This window comes from Lepus europaeus, chromosome 4 (assembly GCF_033115175.1).
Source record: "Lepus europaeus isolate LE1 chromosome 4, mLepTim1.pri, whole genome shotgun sequence".
Taxonomy (NCBI): Eukaryota; Metazoa; Chordata; class Mammalia; order Lagomorpha; family Leporidae; genus Lepus; species Lepus europaeus.
In genome coordinates this window covers 90,254,192-90,278,591 of record NC_084830.1, presented here as the reverse complement: position 1 = coordinate 90,278,591, position 24,400 = coordinate 90,254,192, and the positions used below count along the sequence as shown (strand labels likewise).

Genomic DNA, 24,400 nt, shown 5'->3' with positions numbered 1-24,400 from the left:
CTATCATCATGTACTAGGCCATGTATCACTTGAATCCTTTCCATTTTGGTTTAGGGTTATATTTGAATTAGTTCCTACCTATAGAGGGCAGTAATAACACACTTAGACATTCACAATAAGAGGCTCTGCCTGGAATAGAACACTAAGGGCCACTGATCCACAGAACAGATAATCCTTGGGCTTTGACCCATGTGACTTTCCAGGGAGGCTCCGGGCAGACTCAAGAGAGGACCCAGCATGAGCTAGATGAAGAGAAGCAGAGAAGATCCTGAGCTAAAACCAGGCAGCAGGATTCACGTGAGGCCTCTGTCAGAAGAGCATGCCAAGGCTTACCCAAGACAACCAGGAGTGCCTCCAGAAGCCCTTCCCCACGCCAACTATATGGACACAATTTCAGCCCTTGTTTAGGACTGAGCGCTATAATACCAATATTCACCAAACCACAGAAAATGAAGGGGTCCTGCAAGCTCTGCCTGATGTCCAGGTAAGACAATCACCACCATCTCCAACATTTTCTTGACAAAGAGGGAGGGTTTATCCACAGAAAGTATAAAACCACAAGTCAGCTCTAGCGTTGTCACTCACTTTATCTCACTGAAGATTTATCTAAAACGTTTTCCAACAAACTCTAAGGAAAAATTCGAGCTTGGGTGGTGATGACTGACTTGTACAGTTTCTCCAGCCTCAACTGTTTCCCTTAGCAAAACAAATTGCTTGCTTGCTTATTTTAGGAGATGATGTTTTAAGAACCAGAAAATATGAATATACATTTTGTGGCTGTTGATATTACTCCTCAGATTTTTTTTCTCCAATATAATAGCTGATAGAGTAAAGAAAGAAAAGTGATAGGCTGCTGCTTAAGAAAATCACTAGAGAAAAAAAATTCATCAACTAATGCAAGAATGTAGGAAGAAACTTACAGAGCTAAGAAGTAGTGTTCTATATTCATAGTTTCCTAAGGTGAACTTCCTCAAATGTAACAGTTCTAAAAATTCATGGAAATAGAATTGAAAGATGAGTTTATTTTGGTGTAAAAATGTTAGAAATCCATGCATATGAGAAAAAGTTCATGACAAATATGCATTATGAAAAAAATCAATGAATTACAAAAAATGCCCATACCAAAATGAATTTATCTTCAATTCTGTTTTCTATGAATTTTTTGAAGTGTTCATATATAAATTTCTACCATGAAGTTATTTTATTTTCCAAAAATAATGACAGATCTCCTGTGTGGTATCCTTGCAGAAAGTCCATTGTAAGTCTGTAAATCCTCTTAACTATTAATAGAATAGTCTTTTAAAAGGTTATTTGGTGTGGAGGGAGTGAGTCTCTGTGCCATGCTTATATCCCGATAATAGCAACCATTATTTATCTGCAGATTCTGTTGCATTCTCTGTTTATAGTTGCCCTTTCCCTTGAAGTTACTTTATCCAATCAGGACAAACAGAAGAAAATATTAAAAAGTCATTAGGAGGTGTTTTCTGTAGAAATGTACTGACTTTGCATTTGAATTTTCAGATATATAACACATGAATTTCCATACACCCCTATCATCACCTAAACACTAGGTCTTTAGGAAACTAAAATGGATGTACTGGACAGGAGTCTTTCATTAATGGGTATCTAAAAGTAGGTAACTCATCAGGGGACTCCAAATCCTATTTAGTTGGGTGGCACTCATCCCATCTTATGTGATAAAGTGATCATATTAAGTATGGTATTGATCATATACATAGGACCATCAGTCAAAGGGATCACATAAATAAGACCAAGTGCCTGGTAATAACCATAGATAGAATTACAAAGGAGAGAAAATTCCACCATTGGAAGCAGTCCACACAGCAGACTCATAGAATGACAAACACCCTAAGCAGCTCTCTGGCCTCAGAATCAGCTCCTAAGGCCTGATTGAAAACACCATGAGAGCATTTCAGGCATGGAAAGCCAAGACATAGTGGCAAAAACAGTTCTGCATGAAGGATCTCTGTGAGTGAGACCCCAGGGGAAAGAAGGGGCCATCAAAGAAGGAGGTACTTTTCTCTGAAGAGAGGAGAGAACTTCCACTTTGCACATGGCCCTGTCTGAAAAACGGCGCCGTGGCTCACTAGGTTAATCCTCCGTCTGCAGCACTGGCATCCAAATGGCCACTACAGCCGGAGCTACACTGATCGAAGCCAGGAGCTAGGTGCCTCTTCTTGGTCTCCCACGCGGGTGCAGGTGCCCAAGCACTTGGGCCATCCTCCACTGCCCTCCCAGGCCACAACAGAGAGCTGGACTGGAAGAGGAGCAACCGGGACTAGAACCAGCACCCATATGGGATGCTGGTGCAGCAGGCAGAGGATCAACCAAGTGAACGGCCATTTGGGGGTAAACCAATGGAAGGAAGACCTTTCTCTCTGTCTATCTGTCTCACTAACTCTATCTGTCAAGTGAAAAAAAAAAGAAAAACGACAGAGTTTGTGAACTCAAAAGGCTTCCATAGCCTTGGCAGCTCATGTCAAGAGCCTCAAGTAATTACTGACGTCATAAATAAGAGTGTCAGTTGTTTAATCGACAACAGGAGTCACTGTGCACTTGCTCCCCGTGCTGGACCTCTGTCCTTAATGAGTTATACTATGAGAATTAATGGTAACACTTGTCTTCAAACTGTACTTTATACTTTGTGTGTCTGTGTGGGTGCAAAGAGTTGGTCTTCTGGCCGGCGCCATGGCTTAATAGGCTAATCCTCCCCCTTGTGGCACCGGCACACCGGGTTCTAGTCCCGGTCGGGGCGCCGGATTCTATCCTGGTTGCCCCTCTTCCAGGCCAGCTCTCTGCTATGGCTCGGGAAGGCAGTGGAGGATGGCCCAAGAGCTTGGGCCCTGCACCTGCATGGGAGACCAGGAGAAGCACCTGGCTCCTGGCTTCGGATCGGCATGATGCGCTGGCCTCAGCGGCCACTGGAGGGTGAACCAACGGCAAAAAGGAAGACCTTTCTCTCTGTCTCTCTCTCTCTCTCACTATCCACTCTGCCTGTCAAAAAAAAAGAATAAGAAAAAGAGTTGGTCTTCTGTATATAAAGTCAATTAAAAATGAATCTTAATGGAAAATAGAATGGGAGAGGGAGTGGGAGGTGGGATGGGAGTGCAGGTGGGAAGGCAAGAATGGGGGAAAGAAGCATTATAATCCCTAAAAGCTGTACCTATGAAAATTTGCATTCATTAAATAAAAACCTTCAAAAAAGATTCTTGCCAAAATAAATAAATAAATAAAGTAGGCAACTCATGCAGAAGACATTTCTGAAAGGTAGAATTTGGAGGCTACTCTAAGGAAATAGCATAACATAGATCTTGCTGTGAACACACAACTATATAAAACCATGTATGTTGTGTGTATATATATTTTTAATGAAGGCAGGAGCCAGAGGCTTCTTCCAGGTCTCCCAAGTAGTTGCAGAGGCCCAGGCACTTGGGCCATCCTTTGTTGCTTTCCCAGGCACATTAGTAGGGAACTAATACATATGTTGTTTTATGTGTGTGTATAGTTATCCTTCAATATCTGTGAGTGACTTGTTCCAGGACCCTTGTAGATACCAAAATCTGCCAGTGCTCAAATCCCTCCTGTAAAATGATGCAATATTTGCATATATCCTCTGCACACTCACTAGTATGTTTTAAATCATCTCTAGCTTACTTATAATACCTAATACAATGTAAATTCTATGTAAGTGATTGTTAGGAAATAATGACAATTAAAATGTCTATATATATTGCTACAGATGCAATTTTTTGTGAATATGTTCCATCCACAATTGATTGTATCCCCAAGTACCATATCAATGGATATAGAGGGGCAACTGTATACACACACACACACACATACATATAGATTACAAAGTTCTCTCTGGTGAGGGTATGCTTTAAGCAGAACCACAGACAAAGGAGATAGAAACATATTCAAGAATCAGCTCTGAATGTTGTTGTAGCCCCTGGAATAGACTGTGCATTCTGACCATGGGAAGTCTATGCTGCTGGCCTGACCTCATTAACCCAAGCAAACAGATTCCAGCTTAGACAGCAGTAGCTGACAACAGCAGAGAGTGATCCAGTGGATGCTACCGGTCCGTTCCTTCAGTTTTTTCTTTTTCTTTTCTTTTCTTTTCTTTTCTTTTCTTTTCTTTTCTTTTCTTTTCTTTTCTTTTCTTTTCTTTTCTTTCCTTTCCTTTTCTTTCTCTCTCTCTCTCTCTCTCTCTCTCTCTCTCTCTCTCTCTCTCTCTTTTTGACAGGCAGAGTTAGACAGTGAGAGAGAGAGACAGAGAGAAAGGTCTTCCTTCCATTGGTTCACCCCCCAAATGGCCACTACGGCCGGCACACTGCGCCGATCCGAAGCCAGGAACCAGGTGCTTCCTCCTGGTCTCCCATGCGGGTGCAGGGCCCAAGCACTTGGGCCATCCTCCACTGCACTTCCGGGCCACAGCAGAGAGCTGGACTGGAAGAGGAGCAACTGGGACAGAATCTGGCGCCCCAACCAGAACTAGAACCCGGGGTGCTGGCGCCGCAGGCGCAGGATTAGCCAAGTGAGTGGCAGCGCTGGCCAGTTTTTTCTTTCTATAAAACCTTTTAGATTGCATCAGAATACAGGAAAAAAATTGTCTCTCTTCTGGCAAATGCAAAGATGGCAGTACTCAAGTCACTTGACTCTACAAATACCACTGAATTCTTTCAAACAGCAAGCCTTGGGCTAGATGCTGCAGCAAATGAGAAAGAGAAAGATGTGCTCCCTCCTGTGTATAGACTTGAAATATGTTGAGAAAGATGGACATATCAACATATTATTGGATGATTCATGTAATTACATTGTTTCAAGTAAGGCAGTGAGAAATTAGGGATGGAGTGTGACTGGAAACAGGTAAAACAGCTGGAAAAGACCTACTATAGTAAAAAGAGTGAAATTTAAGTTACATGTGAAAGTCTAAGAATGTAGAGAATGGGTTGGTGCCATGGCATAGCCAGTAAAGCTGCCACCTGCAGTGCCAGCATCCCATATGGGTGCCGGTTTGATATCTGGCTACTCTATCTCTGATCCAGCTTCCTGCTAACGTGCCTGGGAAAGCAACAAAGGATGGCCCAAGTGCCTGGGCCTCTGCAAGCACCTGGGAGACCTGGAAGAAGCTCCTGCTCCTGCCTTTAGACTGGCCCAGCTCCAGTAGTTGCAGCCATTTGAGGAGTGAACTGGCAGATGTAAGATCTCTCTAGCTCGCTCGATCACTCTCTCTGTCTCTGTCTCTCCCTCTATTTCTATAACTCTGACATTCAAATAAAATAAACAAATCTTTAGGAAAAAAATCAGAATGTAGAGAAGTACAAAGGAGAAACATGGGTTAAAATGTGTCTGCATGTCCAGGGGCCAGCGATGAAAACTCAGCCTCACACCTTATACGAAAGTTAGCCCAAAATGGAGCATGGACTTAAATGTCCAACTACAAAACTTTTAGGGAAAATATGGAAGAAAATCTTTGTGACCTAAGGTAAGGCAAAGAGTACTCAGACATCAAAAGCATGATTCATAAAAGGAAAAATTAATAAATTGGACCTCATCAGAATTTTAAAACTATTGCTCTTCCAAAGACCCTATTAGAAGGATGAAAGACAAGCCAGACTGCATGACAACATTTGCAAACTCCTTATCTGCCAAAGGCCTTGAATCTAGAATACATGAAGAGCTCTCAAAACTCAAAAGTAAAACATCATGAGGTTGGCATCATGGCATTGCAGGTGAAGCAGCTACTCACCTCACTGGCATCCCACATCAGCAACTGTTTGAATACCAGCTGCACCACTTCCAATCCAGCTCCCTGCTAATGGCCTGGGAAAGGCAGCAGAAGATGACCCAAGTGTTTGGGCACATGCCACTCGTATGGGAGACTCTAATGAACCACGTGGTGCACTGGCTGTCGTGGCCACTTGGGGAGTGAACTCACAGATGAAAGAACCCTCTCTCTGTAACTCTGACTTTCAAATAAATAAATATTTGGGGGCCAGCGCTGTGGCGCAGCAGGTTAACGCCCTGGCCTGAAGTGCCAGCATCCCATATGGGTGCCAGTTCGAGACCCGGCTGCTCCACTTCCAATTCAGTTTTCTGCTATGGCCTAAGAAAGCAGTAGAAGATGGTCCAAGTCTTTAAGCTCCTGCACCTATGTGGGAGACCTGGAGGAAGCTCCTGGCTCCTGGCTTCTGATCAGCACAGCTCCGGCCATTGCAGCCATCTGGGGAGTTAACCAGCAGATGGAAGATCTCTCTCTCTCTCTCTCTCTCTCTCTCTCTCTCTCTCTCTGCCTCTCCTCTCTCTGTGTAGCTCTTACTTTCAAATAAATAGATCTGAAAAAAGTGAAATGTCAAAAAATCCAACTAGAATATGGGCAAAAGTCATGAACAGATTAAAAGATAGTCAATATCATTAGCCATTGGGGAAATGCAAATTAAAGTCACAGTGAAATATTACTGCACACCTAGTGGAATGGCTAAAATAGAAAAAATAGTTATAAAAATGGCTAAAATAGTGACAAACAAAGTTCTGGCTGTGATGTGGAGAAACTGAATCATTCCTACATTATTGGTAGGGATGTAAAATGGTACAGCCAGTCTGGAAAATAATGTGGCAGTTTCTTATAAAAGTAACATATGGCCCAGAAAAATGAAAACTTACATTCATACAAACCCATCCAACATCTACAGAAGCTTTATTCATAATAGCCAAAAACTAGAAACAACCCAAAAGCCTTTCAAGGGATGAATGGTTAAACACCCTGTGGTACATCCATGTCATGTAATACTAGGAACCAACTTAAAGGAATCCATTATTAATAAACAAAACAATTTGGACAAAGCACAAGGGCGTGGTACTGCTTGGAGAAAAGCCAATCCAAAAGGTCATATATTGTACGCTTCCATTTATATATCCTCCTTGCGATCAGACTATAGAGATGAACAGTTTAGTTGTTGCCAAAGATTAGGAGGAAGGAAGGGTGGCAGATGCAGCTACCAGGAGGTGTACTTTGGAAGGAGCCCTTCAGTGGTGGAGCAGGTCTGTATCTTGATTGCAGAGGTGATACATAGATCTATACTTGTGATAAAATAGCATAAATCTGCACACACACAAATGCATGGGATCCTTGTGAAATCTGAATAAACTGAGTACCAATGTCAGTTTCCTGTTTTGATGTTGTGCTCTAGCTGTGTGGTCTACATTGGGGGAAACTGAATAAAGAGCGCATGGGACCACCCTGTACATTTTTTTGCAACATCCTGTATTATCTCAGATTATTTCAAAATGAAAAGTTTTACAAAAAATAACCCTCCAAAGACAGATTAGATGGATGACACCAACACACTGTTGTGGTTTTTCAGGTTGTTCCTTTCATTTGCATTCTTAACCAACTTTATTAAGTCAGTAGCACAGATGCCATCAGACCTGTTTTACAGATAAGAAAACAAGTTTGGAAATCTCAGTGGTTACAAATGTGAAGTCAGTTGAGAAGTGATTTGAACCAACATTTCTGGACTGGTTTCAACACTAATTTAATATCTTCTGAAATTGATTTACAAAGTGGGTTGATTTAATGGATTTAAAGCCAGCCTTCTAAATGCATCTTCTTTCTCTAAACATGCCACCCCAAATACTTCAATTATAAAATAAACACATGTGGAGGTGCACACACACACACACGTATCTGTCTTCATCAGATTATTTTTTTCTCCATCAGGATTTTTGCTTCCTTTCAGGGCAGGGAGTGCAACCTGGAGGTAGGGTATACTCTAGGCCATCCCTCTTCCAGAAAACAAGCATGAGAAAGAAAAAGCATTACACTCATCATGTTGAGAAGTCAATCTGTCATTTCTCAATATAGATACTCATTTGTGTAGAAGTGTGTGCATTCTTTCACCAGAATAAACATATTCAGAGTTTAGAGTTGGTTTCCACAAACTTTTCAGCTCATTCCAACATCAATATCTTTCTAAGAATGTGGGTTCTAAGTACTCCACCATTCCAGATGTGCAATCCCTTGAGCAGATGATCAAAGATGCTATTTTGAGACTTTATACATTGAACAGAGAAAAATAAGTTTCAAGACCCCTAAGGGCAGCTACAAAGACAATGGAGCTTTGTGTGATGAAAAAGATAGAGGAAAAAAGAAAAATATCTTACTAAGAAAGTAATTATGCTCTGGTATCCAATACTTTAACAAAATATAGTTAGAAGACAAAAATCTGCTATGCTGCCTCCATTTGTGAATCAGAAAGTTCACTGAGAAGAATGAAGTTTTTTTCTCATCTGTCTGAAGGCCCTCTGAGAAGATTTTCGTAGTAGTGAGTTTAATACTTAAGATGTTCACAAAACTGTTGTTTAAGAGAAGGCTTGTTTGGACTTCCTTCCCAATTCTCTCCACCATAGTGAGCACACGTGTGTTCATTGGCAATCCTCCAGCACCTGCTGTGGGATCTTTCCAAATAAAGCAAAAGACCTTGCATTCTCAGTGAGCCAGCCTTACATTGTTTTCCTTTGATGGGAGCTATAAAGAAGACCGTGGGTGTAGTCTTTGGAAAAGGGAAGAAAGCTCAGTCTCTAGCTCCCAGAACCCAAGGCAATCTGTATGACATTAAGAATAAAACCAGGGTGAGGGATGGGTGGAGATGATGTTGATCAAAGAGATCTATTTCATTTAACAAGAGTATGTTTTAGTGACCCATTGTATAGCATGGTAGCCATAGTTCATAACAATGCAAATTGCAAATTGCTGTACAAGTAGATTTTTAAATTTTTATTTATTTATTTGAGAAAGGCAGAGAAACAGACAAGACAGACATAAGGATACAAACAAAGCTCTCACTCACTGGTACATTCCCCAAATGCCCAAAACAGCCATAACTGGACCACACTAAAGTTAGGAGCTGGGAACTCAATCTAGGCCTCTCATGTAGGTGGCAAGGATTTAACTACTTGAGTCATTGCCTGCTGCCTCCCAGGGTGCATATCAGCAGGAAGCTGAAACCAGGAGAAAAGCTGAAACTGAAACTCAGGTATTCAATATGAGATGCAGGCCCAAGAGTAGATTTTAAATGTTCTCAATACACATACACCAAAAAAAAAAGTGTAAGTAGATGAAGTTGTGAATATGTTAATTAGCTTGATTTAATCTTTCTGCAGTGTGCTCATATATCAAAGCATCATCAGTACCCCACAAATATACACAATTATTATTTTCAATAAAAAATAAATTTTAAAAGAACAAAACAAAATGAAGAAAAATAAAGTCTAATAGTCTTCAGCTTACCATAAAAGTTGTCATCATCCCTGAGACTTCCCCTTACACACCTAATTTAGACAATCCCTTAACTTGATGAAACATCTAAAATACCAGCTAATGCCCGTCGAAGTAGTAAATGAAAATGTGATCCATTTTAAAGAAAATGGAAAAAGGAAACCTTCAAAATCTCACGAAATTTAAGATAAATGTTTTCATCAATAACAAACAAAAATATTTTAAATTGACTGATTCAAACACCAGACAGAAAAATAAATATTATAGTGTCAGTGGTGGTAGCTGTTCTGGTTTGGGTGAGTCTCCCAAATCCTTGTGTTGCAGGCTGGTTCCCCAATGCTGAAGTTCTGGGAGGTGCAGCGTACTGAGAACAGACTGGGTCATGAACACAAGATTGAATTAGCATCCTGTTGTAGGAGTGTGTTAGCTGGTGCAAGAGAGGGTTGTTCTAAAAGGGGTCTGTTCTCACCCCTGCCCTCTCTTGCGGGCTCACTCTTGACCTCTCACCTTTTACCATGATGTAATGTAGCCTGTCCAACACTGGAGCCATACCCTTGGACTACCCAGCCTCCAGAATCATGAGCCAAGTAAATTTCTTTTCTCTACAAGCACCCAGTCTATGGTATTCTGTAGTAGCAGTAGAAAATGGATCAACATGGTATCTCAACACAACCTGTCTCTATCAGTCTGGCAGGATAGGTTAGGCTATAGTAACAAACACCTAAGATATTAGAGGTAGGCTGAACTCATAGCTTACATTCAAATTCACATTTTTGACAAGCATCAGGCCCACAGTCAATCTTATTGCAGAAGAGGCTGGGAAAAGTACAGAAACCCAATGTTCCATTGAGTGTTTACAGTCTCCATCACACCATCCGCTCAGCTCTAATCAGGACACTTATAAATTTAAATTAAAATTATAGTTAGGACCTTGACCAGGGAAAATGGAAAACCCCTCCACCAATAAAGCCATAGTATCTGATTGTGAAAAAACCTGCTGGTAGCAGGAAAAATGGGAAATAGGACCCCGTGTTGTGGCATAGCATGTTATGATACCAGTTGTAATACCAGCATCCCATATAGGTGGTGGTTCAAGTCCCAATTGCTGCACTTCTGATCCAGTTCCCTGCTAATGTGCCTGGGAGAGCAGCAGAAGGAGGCCCAAGTACTTGAAACCCTGCCACCAACAAGGGAGCCCTGGATGGAATTTCAGGCTATTGGCTTCATCCCAGCCCAGCTCTAGCTATTGTGGCCATTTGGAGAGTGAACCCATCTCTCTCTGCCTCTTCTTCTTTCTCTGTAACTCTTCCTATCAAATAAATAAATCTTTTTTAAAAAGAGAGAAAGAGTAGTAGTAAATAGAAAACCCAGATGCCTACCAAAAATATAATAATAAAATTAAAAATGTCTTTTATACATCAGTAAAGTATACACAGACATATACACACAAGGGGTGTTCAAAATATTTGTGGAAAATGCTTATTATGAAAAAATTATGCATGAATTTTAAGATTTTTTCCACCAAAGCAAACTTATCTTTTTTTTTTTTTTTTTTTTTTTTTTTTTTTTTTTTTTTTTACAGGCAGAGTGGATAGTCAGAGAGAGAGACAGAGAGAAAGGTCTTCCTTTTGCCGTTGGTTCACCCCCCAATGGCCGCTGCGGCCGGCGCATCGTGCTGATCCGAAGCCAGGAGCCAGGTGCTTCTCCTGGTCTCCCATGCGGGTGCAGGGCCCAAGGACTTGGGCCATCCTCCACTGCCTTCCTGGGCCATAGCAGAGAGCTGGACTAGAACCCGGTGTGCCGGTGCCACAAGGCGGAGGATTAGCCTGTTAAGCCACGGCGCCAGCAAACTTATCTTTTTAAAAAAAGATTTATTGATTTATTTGAAAGACAGAGTTAGAGAGAGACAGGGGGCTGGAGATCTCCCATCCGCTGGTTCCCCAAATGGCCACAACAGGTGGAGCTGTGCTGATCTGAAGCCAGGAACCAGGGGCTTCTTCTGGGGATGCAGGGGCCCAAGGACTTGGGCCATCTTCCACTGCTTCCCCAGGCCATAGCAAAGAGCTGGATCGGAAGTGAAATAGCTAGGATTCGAACTGGCACCCATATTGATATGCTGGAACTGCAGGCAGCAGCTTTTTTTTTTTTTTAATTTTTATTTATTTATTTTTTGGACAGAGTGGACAGTGAGAAAGAGAGAGAGACAGAGAGAAAGGTCTTCCTTTGCCGTTGGTCCACCCTCCAATGGCCGCTGCGGCCGGCGCACCACCCTGATCCGAAGGCAGGAGCCAGGTGTTTCTCCTGGTCTCCCATGGTGTGCAGGGCCCAAGCACTTGGGCCATCCTCCACTGCCTTCCCGGGCCACTGCAGAAAGCTGGCCTGGAAGAGGGGCAACCAGGACAGAATCCGGCGCCCCAACCGGGACTAGAACCCGGTGTGCCTGAGCCGCTAGGCGGAGGATTAGCCTGTTGAGCCACGGCGCCGGCCGGCAGCAGCTTTAACAGCTACACCACAGCACTGGCCCCGCAAACTTATCTTTTAATTCCATGTTTCCACAAACTTTTTAAGGTACTGTTGTGCATGCATGTGCATGTGTATCTTCTTAAAGATATGTGTGCATATATATATACACATATGCATGTACATATACATACACATATCTATATAAATAAAAAATGTATATCTGTACTTTTCAGATATACATTGTTTTGAAAAAGGTCTGTGACATGGCAAGATAGTACTGCAAGGTGCCAGAGGTGGCAATGCTAAAGAAAGAGAAATAGAGAAGGGGAAAGTGGGGGTAGCATGTGTTAGCTGCAATACCTTTACAAGTACATGATTAACCGTGCAGAACTCTAGAAATAACTGAGGAGACTCCAGGTAAGGAAGATGGAGGAAGCCCTGCGGTCATCAGCTGGCCCCACTTTTTTAAACTGTCGGTGAGGGAGTCCTGAGAACCATGCAGGGTGCCTTCTGGACTGTCTGAAGAATAGCCAGTTTAAACAGGACAGTGGATATGCTTTTTAAAAAGTCTCAGAGATGCCCCATAAATTTCTCCACTTTTTATATGCCAATTTAGAAAAAGTCCCTGAGGAAGTGGGGCATGTGCAAGTGTTTTCAGACATGGTGACAGGTGATTTGAGATTTGCTGTAAAATAATCCAGTTGGGGGAGAAGTAGGGGAGTAAGAGATGAAACAGAATTGGTAATATGTTGTTCATTGTTAAAGCTGAATTATAGATATGAGAGCTCATGAGCATAGTCACTCTTTTTTATTTTCAGAATTAACATAACAATATGATTTTTTTAAGAATCCCAGACAGGAGCTTAGACATTACCCTTTAAAATTAAATGCCAAATAAATAAATAAATGCAACTTTCCATATTCTCTTTGTACACCACAGTGAGGACTGCTGGTATATGTCGCCTAGCAACCATTCAATGGACAGCACAGTTCATCTTGACCTTTCAGAGGAATCTTTAAAAATGGTAAAAGATGCTAAATGGAGTCTAAAAACATATTGTAACAATCCCGGTTGGTCTCTTTTCCTTTTCATAAATTTCATACCTCCCAAATTATAAACTACTGGTTAGGGAAAAAAATCTAAGTCTGATTTACACTACTCAAAGGTCTCATAAAATTATGTTGGCTTCCCTGTTGAACTGAAGCCAGCATGCACTAAGCCTTCACAAATCATTATAAATGTCTTAGAATATTTACATTAAAGTTTTACCTTGTTTTTAAATTTTTTTTATTTATTAATTTGAGAGACAGAGAACTCCCACTGGTTTAATCCTCCAAAGGTTTGCAACAGCCCCAGGCTAAGAAACTCAATCCAGGTTTTTTATCTGGGTGGCAGATATCCAATTACTTGAGCTGTTACCTGCTCCCAGGGTGTACATAAGCAGGAAGCTGGAATTGGGAGCAGAGCCAGAACTCAAAGCCAGGCACTCTGATATGGATGTGGCGATCCCAACTGGCATCTTAACTGCTAGGCCAAATGCCCATCCCTAAAGTTCTGCCTTCTTGCAATGAAAAGATGTAGATAAACTCCACTGGGGAATCCTGGGGAGTAAACTTGTTATAGGTTCTATAGCAACCAGTCATTTATATTCTACAGATGAAAGCCATTCAGCCCAAGCTTGTGTCACTTAAGAGTATATTTTAAAACTAAGGAGAAGGCCGGGGCCACAGCTCACTAGGCTAATCCTCTGCCTGCGGCGCCGGCACCCTGGGTTCTAGTCCCGGTTGGAGCGCCAGATTCTGTCCCAGTTGCTCCTCTTCCAGTCCAGCTCTCTGCTGTGGCCCGGAAGTGCAGTGGAGGATGGCCCAAGTGCTTGGGCCCTGCACCCGCAAGGGAGACCAGGAGGAAGCACCTGGCTCTTGGCTTCGGATCTGCGCATCGTGCCAGCCATGGAGGCCATTTCGGGGGAGAACCAACAGAAGGAAGAACTTTCTCTCTGTCTCTCTCTCTCACTGTCTAACTCTGCCTGTCAAAAAAATAAAGAAAAGAAAAGAAAACTCAGGAGAAACATCTCCAGCCATTCCATGGCTTATGAAACAATCTTAAAGTCGTCTAGCATATTTTTGGGCAACTGCAACTTTAAGCCAGCTTATACGACTCCCAAAGTAATCAGGACACTCAAAGGACACTGTGCTGATTTTGTTTGAGTCCTAGCATTTCTACAACTGCCATTCATAAGCTTTATAATCACATCTGAGAGATAAGTCCACACATCCCATTTTTATCCTGTTTCTCCCACCCTATTTGGATGGATTTTACTATTATTTTACTAATATTCTAATACTAATAGAATATTAGTTTGGGTGTCTCCAAAAACCTGTATATTAAAGGCTTGGTCCAGGGGGATGACAAAACTTTCTTCAGTAGCAAGGCATTAGGTTACTGGAGGGCATGCCCTCAGAAAGTAGATATCTCATGTAACCTCTTGAGTTGCCACAAGAGGAATGCCTAAGTGTGGGTCCTGCCACTCTCTGTGTCCTGGCTTGTCATGTGATCCTCCCTCCACATATACTCCATCACCTGCCAAGGGGCCCTTGCCAAAACCTGAATCAAAAATCAAAGGCCTTTTGGTCTTTCAGCCTCCAAAAGTGTAAACTCAATCAACCTTTTCCCTTTATAAAATTAGTTGCTTCAAGCATCTCATTGTAGCAACAAAACCTGCCGAAGCTAGTCAACCTGCATCTAGAGTCACAGACCAATTCCTGCAGGACACAGAGGCCTGGAGAGGTTTTTTGTGTTTTGTTTTTAGATTTATTTATTTATTTGAAGGACAGTGTTGCAGAGAGAGGGAGAGAGAGCGTCCATCCTCTGGTTCACTCTCCAAATGACTGCAATGGCAGCAGTTGGGCAGATCTGAAGCCAGAAGTCTGCAGCTTCTTCTGGGTCTCCCACATGGGTACAGGGGCCCAAGGACTTGGGCCATCTTCTGTTGCCTTCCCAGGCACATTAGTAGGAAGCTGGATTGGAAGTGGAGCAGCCAGTACTCAAATGGTGCCAGTATGGGATGTCAGCACTGCAGGCAGTGGCTTTACCCACTAGTCTATAGCATCGGCCCCCAGGGAATTTTTTTGTGTGACTTTCTCTGCTCCCTTAGGCCAGGTCAGATTGATCTAGCATGAATCATGTGACATCCAATCACATGGATATCTTATCTGCAAATGATCAACAAAATATATAGATTACAGGATATTATATAAAATACTTGAACAATATATAGTTAAAATGAAATGAATAAAACATTACTTGAAAGAAATAGTCAAAACACTGGGTAGTGCCAATTTCACACCACATTTCTGAGCCCTATAACAAATCTACCCTGCACTTCTGTAAGTAGGATTTACAACTTTCATCTCTAACTTTCCAGAACTTTCCACATTCTGAAATGCACAGTTTTGAGTTTTCAATTAGAGAGAGAACTTTATTACCATCAGCATCATCCAAGGAGGGCATGTATTTAATCAAACAGACACTCGTTACAGAATAACTTTGGTTGAAAAATAAGCTTATCATCAGCAACTGTTCCTTCCATTTTTATCTTTTCTTTAAAACTTGCTGCAAACTATTTTAAACAACTAATTGATTCACTAAAGCCTGTAAGGATCCTCTTTCCAAGAGCTACAGTTTTGCAAAAGAAAACCAGTCATTCATTTGTGGGTGCATGTGGTGCCAATCATTGTCCCATGTGTGTTCTTTACAACACTTGATACACATATAGTGATGAGGAGGGTTTAAGGGTCAGGAAGCAAACAAAGGTCCCACAAATATCTGGTCTACTAGCCATGGCCAAAATGGGATTAAATGGGAAACAAGAGCAGTCTGCCTTCCTACCTCTGTCACCCACTCCTTACCTTATACCCTTTCCCAACACCTCCAGGCATACCTTAGGCCTCTCATTCTTGCCTGGTTTCTCCCTTTAGGAAAAAAATAATGAAGTCAAGTTAATACACACTTAGATGAAAATGAATTAATATATTGATTCTTTTCAGGAAATCTACAGGGTATGCTCATATTAGATCTACAGGAATGAACCCCCAAAAGTATAACGTGGGCCCATAAAATCTGAGCAGGACAAAGACCTGAGGTTTGGGCTTATTTCTGGCCCCTCTTCAGAAGCCACCCTACAGCCTAGTTCAAATCCCAGCTGTGTATGTCACTGCCTTCCACTGTTGATTACAGGGAAGATGCAACATTTCTGGATTCTCTCTTCACTTCTAAACCTCCCCTTTTTCCATGCAGCCTTGACTAAGGCGAGGTTATAATCCTACTGGGCTCATCCATAAGATGGCATCTCAAAGGAAAGGAGGGAAAATGAATGCATTTGGACTTTAGGAAATCAGAGGACCAAAGGGCTTACTGCATTTTCAAATTCTTTCTCCCTGAGTCAAGATTCAGAACTCAATTGCTCCCTTGGTGCATACAGCCCTTCCTCAGGCTCAGATGCAATCAACACCATGAAGAGTCCAAGAGCTGGATGGGCTCTTCTTTCCTAATAAAGCAAGGAGTGAAAGAATGGGGAATGGTGACATCTGGTGGGAATTCAAGCACTGCAGGATTTCTTGCTAGTTAAACTTGAGGCTCAGTTGTCCCTAAATGAAGTTTGATTACTTGAAGACATCCTCTTCTTCCTAGTGAAAAAGAGAACATAAAGGCAAGAACAGATTTTAGAATTCAGGTCTAAATTGGATTTCACTCTTGGTTTTATCATCCATAAAATCAAGGCATTAATATCTCATATACAATTTCCATGGGTTGCTTTGGGAAAAGTCAAAGGTGATAGTGTTAAAATGCTGGTTAACTATAAAGATGTAAGGATTTAAAAAAAAAAAAAGGAAAATCAGATACTTTAAATTTTTTGTTTAAACATGCATCCAGAGCCAGCATTGCATCATAGTGGGCTAAGCCACTGCTTGTGATACTGGCATCCCATCGCCAGTTTGAGTCCCAACTGCCCTGTTTCCAATCTACCTCCCTACTAATGCACCTAGAAAAGCAGCAGATGATGTCCCAAGTATGGGAACCCCTGCCACCCATATGGGAGACCCAGATGGAGTTCCAGGCTTCTGGCTTCAGCCTAGCCCAGATGGGCCATTGCAAGCATTTTGGGAGTGAGCCAGTGGGTGCAAGATTTCTCTCTCTCCCTGTCTCTGTCACTTTGCCTTTAAAATACATAAAATACATCTTTTTAAAAAGTTAAAACATATAAAAGCTTTCATCCATAAGTCCAGGTTCCTACTAATTGTGTGCTGCTCTCCTGGGAACTCCCTATGTATTAGCTTTTTGTCATTATAACAAAATTTTATATAAAATATCCACGGCAGGCTACTTTATAAAGAAAAGAGGTATATTTTGGCTCATGGTATTGAAGGTACAAGGTTCAAACAGCATCATACAGGCTATGATGAGGACCTCCCAGGCTGTTTCACATCATGGCAGGAGCACATGTGCATCTGTGTCATCACTATCCTTTCTGAAAAAGCCACCCAGATTTAATCATGGAGCCCCACCCCAATGATTTCATCAAATCTAATTACTTCCCAAAGGCCCCACCTCTGGACTCCATGAAGTGGTGACTCTGGGATTTAAACTCCTACATGAGTTCCAAAGGACAAACCACACTCTGCCATGGCACCCAGAGCCCCTGGGACTTGGTTTATCACCAGTTCCCCTCATAACAGTTTTAGCATAGCTATCTCCATCTGCAGATGGGCCACAAGAGGAAAGTAGTTAATACTGATTGGCCAGTGGAGTAGTAGACAGAAATGCATTATTTCCCTAACTGCATCATCACCAGGTAGACGAACCTTAATCAGAGAGGTTACATTTATTTCTTGATCTCTTCAAATTGTTAAAATCTTCCTTCAAATGAATGTCTCCTTTACCCTGAAAGAAATTAATGTTAGTTACAAATCCTGAATGGCTCCCAAAATGTGTAATTTCAGGGCTGTGCCAACTCCAACTTCCCCCAAGAAAAGCATCCTTTCAAAGTGCCAACTAGAACAGTACAATTCAGTTGCATCCAACTCAAAGAAATCAATGACTGCTAACAAGTTCTCCAGGCAGCCAAGCCCAGAAGAGGGAGAAAGCCGGAGAACCATGGGACCCCGCATGGCCTCAGTGAGGCTTGCACAAAGCCCAGTTCATTGGGAACCACTGGAAAAGCTACAAAGCCCAGGCAGCCTTCCTGAGTCCTGTCACAAATTGTCTACTTCGGACAGAACAATGTCTGCCCTTGTCCTTGCCATCTTGTTTGTTGATTTTCAGGCTCCACCAGTGTGAAATTTGGAGATCCGGCCCGGGACAATGGGGACAAATGGAGCACTACGTTTTGCCAGGCCTACTCAGAACATGAATTTTAACAAACCTCTTACCCGTGAGGCTTGTACATACAATTGTGGCAGCTTCCATCCCACAGTCTCTCATCTACTGCAACTGAAGAAAAGATGAGATGCATTGTTAAATTAAAAACGTATCTATTGAAAAATCCTTTTATCACAAAAAGTAAGCTATGTTGACGAAAGTAGAGAAAATAGCATTAACAAAATGCTATGTGTCCATTACCCACCTTCGATAATCATTAGCTCTAGATCATGTCACTTTTTAAAAGTCTATTTGTGAGAGAAGAGAAGGAAAGGGAGCATGCCCATCTGCTGGTGCAGTCCCCAAACTCCCACAGCCAACCTCACACCTTGGTACTACCTTAAAGCAGGAATTCAGCAGAAGCCCCAGAGAAACCTCCAGAGCCAACCAGCTTCCCCAAGCCTGCACTTAGCAACATCCCCACTGAGACTGCTTCAGCTCTTAATTAAATTACAGCACCTCCTGAACGGTTCTACTGGGAGCCTACACAGCACAGCTGCGCATTCCCACCATGCCCTACCCTGCAGATTGCCATCCTCCTAAAAGACAAATGAGGCCGTGTTACCCACCTGTCTCTATCCATTCAGGGACTGCTCATTGCTCTAAAGACAAAGTTCAAGGGACTTTGTCTGGCATAGGAAACATTTTGTGATTTCTATAGAAAACAGATATTTTTAAAAAAATTTGGATCAACAGGTAATAGTTGTGTATTTTTATGAGGCACAACACTGTACTCTGTTTATCCGTCTTTCTTTCATGCATTCCCTTGTACTTAAAGAACCAGTCATGTTAATGTCCTTAAAATCTCCTTGTTAGTTCTCATTCCTGGAACTTTACATCAACTGTTCCCTCTACCAAGGCCATACCTTTCTCATTCTAGTAGAAGCATCTATGCCCCTCTTTTTGCCTTGGGAAGCCCCATACTTCTCCAAGTCGGCTTAGATGCCGTTTCCAAATTGGATGTGCTCTGCTGTGCCTTCTCTTGTCACAGCACACACCACTCTAAACAGTGATGATCGGGTGCCCCCTTAGACTCTCAGCTCCCTGAGCATCAGGATTTGGCCTTATTCAGAACTGTGTCTCAAATTCCTAAGCAGTACCAGGACATAATTTGCATTCAATGAATGAACTTCAAAACAACATGATCTGGGGGTGGGCAATTGGCCTAGATGATTGGCCGATGCCAGTTGAAATGTCGTATGCCACACTGGAGTACCTGAGTTTCAGTACTTACTTGCCTCTGACTCCTGATCCCAGCTTCCTGCTTATGCAGATCCAGGGAGGCAGCAGTGATGGCTCAAGTGTCGAAGTCGCAAGGGAAACTTGTCCTAGGGTTTCTCTTTCCTGACTCTGCCTGCTCCCTCTATCTATGGCTTCTCTACTGTGTGCCTCTGTCAGCCTTCTCCCTTCATTTCCCTGGGTGCCTTGGGAGAGCAGCAGAGGCCAGGGAGAATGTTAGGACTCAGAAGATAGCAGTGCTGGGAACACACCTTTTGGATATACAGATTTCATTATGTATATAGCAGATTTTATTATTCTGAGCAGCTCTGATTTTTGTGCTTGCATTTGCTTCTGCCAGCCCTTAGGACTTTGATGAAAGAATTTTTTTCATTTCTCCTAGTTACTAACATCAATCTTTGAAAAGCCTTAGGATAAAATATTAGATATGAACTCCTGTTGGCCTGTTTTATATTTTCTTAAGGAAAATTACATATGAAGCAAAAAGAAATATGATTTACAATGCTATTAGACTTGACTGTCAATCATTTTGAAAAGCCTTACTATATGAGACTGCACACTTCCCTGTAAAAAATGAATAATTAAATAGGAACTTGAGAAACACACAATTCTGAGTACTGCATTTCATTTCAGACTCATAATATTCTGGGATATATGGATTTAATTCATCAAAGGTGTCTGACATTACGTGAGGCAGATTATCCTAACACCTTTATGCTGGTCTGTATTCTTACTCCCTGAAATGTCAGGGGCTGCTATAATAGCTAATGCCCTGTTGATGCCTAAAGTACTCTTCCTTAGTTTTATGAAAATCATGCCGTTGCAGACGCTGCATTCTCCTATTAGAATCTCAGACAATTAATCAGTTGAATAAGGAAAGTGGAAAAATAGCACCCATGTGTGATTAACTGACCTAGAATCTTCTATAGAACTGAAGTGAGATACTCAATCTCCAAAGTGATTTGTAAGCGTAACTCATCACAGAATTGCCATTAGTTGCTGAGTGGGAGAAGAAGGAAAAACGGAAATTTTGTTCTAAAGGAATTAATTTGGCTGAAAGTATGACTCACCACTATCACTGTCCTGGATTACTGTCATTGGCATCAGGAAATAATGACCATATGTCCCCTGGAGGTGGGGTCAAGGAACATCACTGGGAGGAGGCAGAGGCTGAGGGCCCAGCTCTGCTCTTATTGGTCCTAAGAGAAGTCTTCTCACCTCTCACTGGTTTGCAGTTTATGATTCACAGTAGGGAGTGAGGAAGGGGAGGGGTCTGAGGGAATTACTGAAATAATATATTTGAGGATATTTTATAAAGATTTTTACCTCAGGATAAAACAAAAAATTGTTTGAACAGTGAAGATAAGTATGCAAAATATAGTGAGATTTTTTTTCTTAGGATCTCCCTGCTGTTCTCCAGGAATTGCTTGTTTGGTTAAAAAGCATACAGATGTTTATTTTTTTTTAAATTGTAAACTTCCATGATAAGAAACTACAGTACATTGAAGGATGGGCATTTGGCCCGATGGTTAGGATGAGTACATCCCATATTAGAGTTCCTGGATTTGAGTTCTGGTTCTGCTTCCTATTCCAGCTCCCTGCTAATGTGTCCCCAGGGAGGTAGCAAGTGACGGCTGAAGTAGTTGCATCCCTGCCAAGCACATGGGAGACCTGGCTCTCAGATTCAGCCTGACCCAGCCCTGACCATTGTGGGCATTTGGGGAGTGGACCAGCAGATTGGAGATTTCTCATTCTCTCTTAGTCCCTCTGCCTCTCAGAACAAGCAATAAACATTTTTAAAAGTACTTTAGTAGTTTGAACAAAGGCAATTTTTGTGGAGATCCGTACCCCTCCAAAAAAAAAAAAAAAACCACTAAAGTTTCAAAAATGAGTTTTGAACTTTTGTTCAATTTCCTGATATTATATGTAATAATTCCCACCCTGTTTCCTGAATATACAGAAATGTTATAGAAGAAAAAGCACAAGCTTTATTTTATTTCAGCTTTGGTTTTCTTTTTAATAGGCTATTAAATGGGAGAGAAAGCCTAGGTAGTTCTTGAAACCTTGAGATTTGGGCACCTGGATTATTCTTACTCCTACCATTTAAAACTGTATTTAGTTAGTTCACATTTTTTAATTAGAATATCCAAAATGTGTGGTTATGTCCTGGAGGCAGAATGAATTCCCATACCCAAAATTTGATTGGGATGCAAAGACTGATGAAGCTATACACACACACACACACACACTCAGACACATACACACATGAAGGGAGTTTTGCCAGTCACAAAATGAGGTGCTCTGTGGAGAGCATGGCAGGATCCAAGCAGGTCCAAAAATGGTGTGAGAGGACAGAAAATGGAGCATAGCTTTGGGTTCCATGATGGAGCTTGGCAAGGGCTGAGGCTTGCATGGCTTGAAATTCTCAGAAATTCTCAGAAGGGGGAGCATCCAGGTTATCAGGGTTTTATCTTAACTATCAGCTTGCCCAGAGGCAGGGCAAAATGCGGAGGAAAGTGGTGGAGAATAAAAACTGTCACAGTCACATTTTTTAAAAATTCAATCTCTTGATTACAATAATACAAAGAATAAAGTGATGTTATTGTAATTCTCCATCCCACCCATGCCATTCGCCATTGTCCCATCCAGGGTGACCTCACTGCACTTTTATTAGCTGCTTTATGTCCTTCCAGAGATAAATAGATAGTACATATATATGTACACATGCATGTACACACACACACACACTCACTTCTACTAAGCAAAGGGTCAGCACCCAGTTAGACCAGGGTTTGCTTAAAATTCCTTCACACCTGCTCTGGTGTGTTCTAGATACGACTCTTTGGCCAAGTTTTTTCACCTTTCTGAGTTTCTGATGTCTTTACAGTCTTTGTCAAAATGCATGTAAGACTAACTCCTGCTTGCAGGGTCATTATGAAAAGTAAATGATACATCAATACATCATGTGAACACTGTCTTGGGCTTAACAATAGTGTTCCTTTTTGTTCCATGTTCTTTTTCAGCCTCATTTGCAAATTCTTCTTTCCTATTGACTCTGAAACATTGGAAATTGCTTAGGTTTTCATTCTTGGCCTTTTGTTCTTCTCTTTTGACCCATTCTCCCTACATAATCTTGGCTGTGTCAATAGCTTTTAAATCCTGATTGATGGATGACTCCACTCAGCTTCATCTCCTGCAGTACAAACATTAATACACAAATATCTGTTAAACATCTAGATTGAAGCCATTGTAATCCATAAGCTGTATACTGGAAATTTATATTCATTAAATAAAAGTTAAAAAAAATAAATAAACTTGAAAATAAAAAAAAAAACTTGAAAATTAGCAACATTGGGGGGGATTTAACCCAACAGTTCAGATGCCTGTTTCCCTGTCTGAGTCTGAGAACTACTTCTGGCTCTGGCTCCTGACTCCAGCTTCCTGCCAATGCAAACCCTGAGAGGCAGTGGTAATGACTCAAGTAATTGAATCCCACCATCCATGTAGGAGAACTGAATTGACCAGAGCCCAGCCCAGCCCTGGCCATTGTGGACATCGAGGGAGTGAGTTAGCAAGTGAGAGTTCTGTCTGTCTCTCTTGTTGTCTTTCTGCTCCACTCCCATCCCAACAGCCTCTCAAATTAAAAAAAAATTTTTATAATTCTCCATCCCACCCATGCTATTCGCCATTGTCCCACCCAGGGTGACCTCACTGCACTTTTATTAACTGCTTTATGTCTAAATATATTAGCTGTGCTAATATATTGTGCTATATATGTGCTAAACATATTACCAATATGTTTTTACCTTTCTCCAAACTTTCCTTTTCCTAAATTTTCTATTTCAACAAATAGTGTCATGCTCCACCTACTTTCAAACTAGATAAATAGGATCATAATCCTTGACCTTGATCTTGTCCTTATTTCCCACCTCAAACAACCCCCAAGCTTTGTGCACACCACTCAAAATTATCCCTTTGGGGGCAAGTGGTTGGCACAGGAACTAAGACACTAGTTGGGACATTTGTGTCCCATATTGGAATACCTGGATTCAATGCCCAGCTCCACTCTTAATTCCAAGTTTCTGCTAATGCAAATCCAGGAAATCAGTAATAATGTCCCAAGTCATTAGGTTCTTTCCACCCACATGGGAGACCTGGATTGAGTTCCTGGTTCCTGGATTGGGCCATTGGCCCAGATGTTAAAGGCATTCAGGGAATGAACCATTGAATAGGATCTGTGTGCATATGTGTGTGAGTGTGTGTGTGTGTGTGTGTTCTGTTTGCCTCTCAAATAAATAATTTTTTTAAAAATCCCTTAATCTGTTTGTTTATCTTCATACCATTTAGTACTTCCCTAGATCAAGTCACTATTATTTCTCCAAAAAAATATTGTAACAGCCTCCTCCTTGGTCCCCTCTTTTCAGTCATGCCTACTTCTAAGTAATGTCAAAGAACAGAGAGATATTTCTAAAATACAAATGTGATTGTGCTAACTTCCTCAATGTGGTTCAAACTCTGTAAGTTGATTCAGTCTTGCTCTTCCTCCTACCCTCCCTCCCTCTCCTGGTCTCTAGGGATCTAACCCAATTCCAATAGCTTTAAATACCATTTTATGCTAATGACTCCCAAGTTTACATCTCCCAGATTCCTACCCAGACCTCTACCTGAGCTCAAGGCCACTTGACATCTCCGACTGAATGACTCATAGGCATCTCAAAAATCTGTCTTCATTGGAATTCTTTATCCCCCCCCCCCCCAGTCTTCCTCATTTCAGCAAGCCACTCAACTGCTCAAGCCAAAAAAAACTAAGTATTATCTTTGAATCCCTTTTTCTCAGCCTGCACTTATAATCTACTTGAATTTCTGCTAATTCTCTCTATAAAATTTATAGCAAACTCCCCCATTTCTTGTTATGTGTCCTCCCATTAGCTGTCCACGTCATGGTCTTCTCTTCCTTGGACCAGTACAAATTCACCTGT

At 41.7% G+C, this 24,400-nt stretch overlaps 1 protein-coding gene across 1 annotated transcript in view; it reads left to right on the top strand.

The window, feature by feature from the left end:
• The first annotated feature begins 319 nt into the window (after nt 1-319).
• RGS20 (regulator of G protein signaling 20) overlaps nt 320-24,400 on the top strand; it is a 125,350-nt gene continuing 101,269 nt past the window's right edge. The window contains exon 1 of the mRNA XM_062189585.1: nt 320-478. Within this exon, the coding sequence (XP_062045569.1) occupies nt 320-478 (159 nt within the window). The remainder of the gene's footprint in view (nt 479-24,400) is intronic.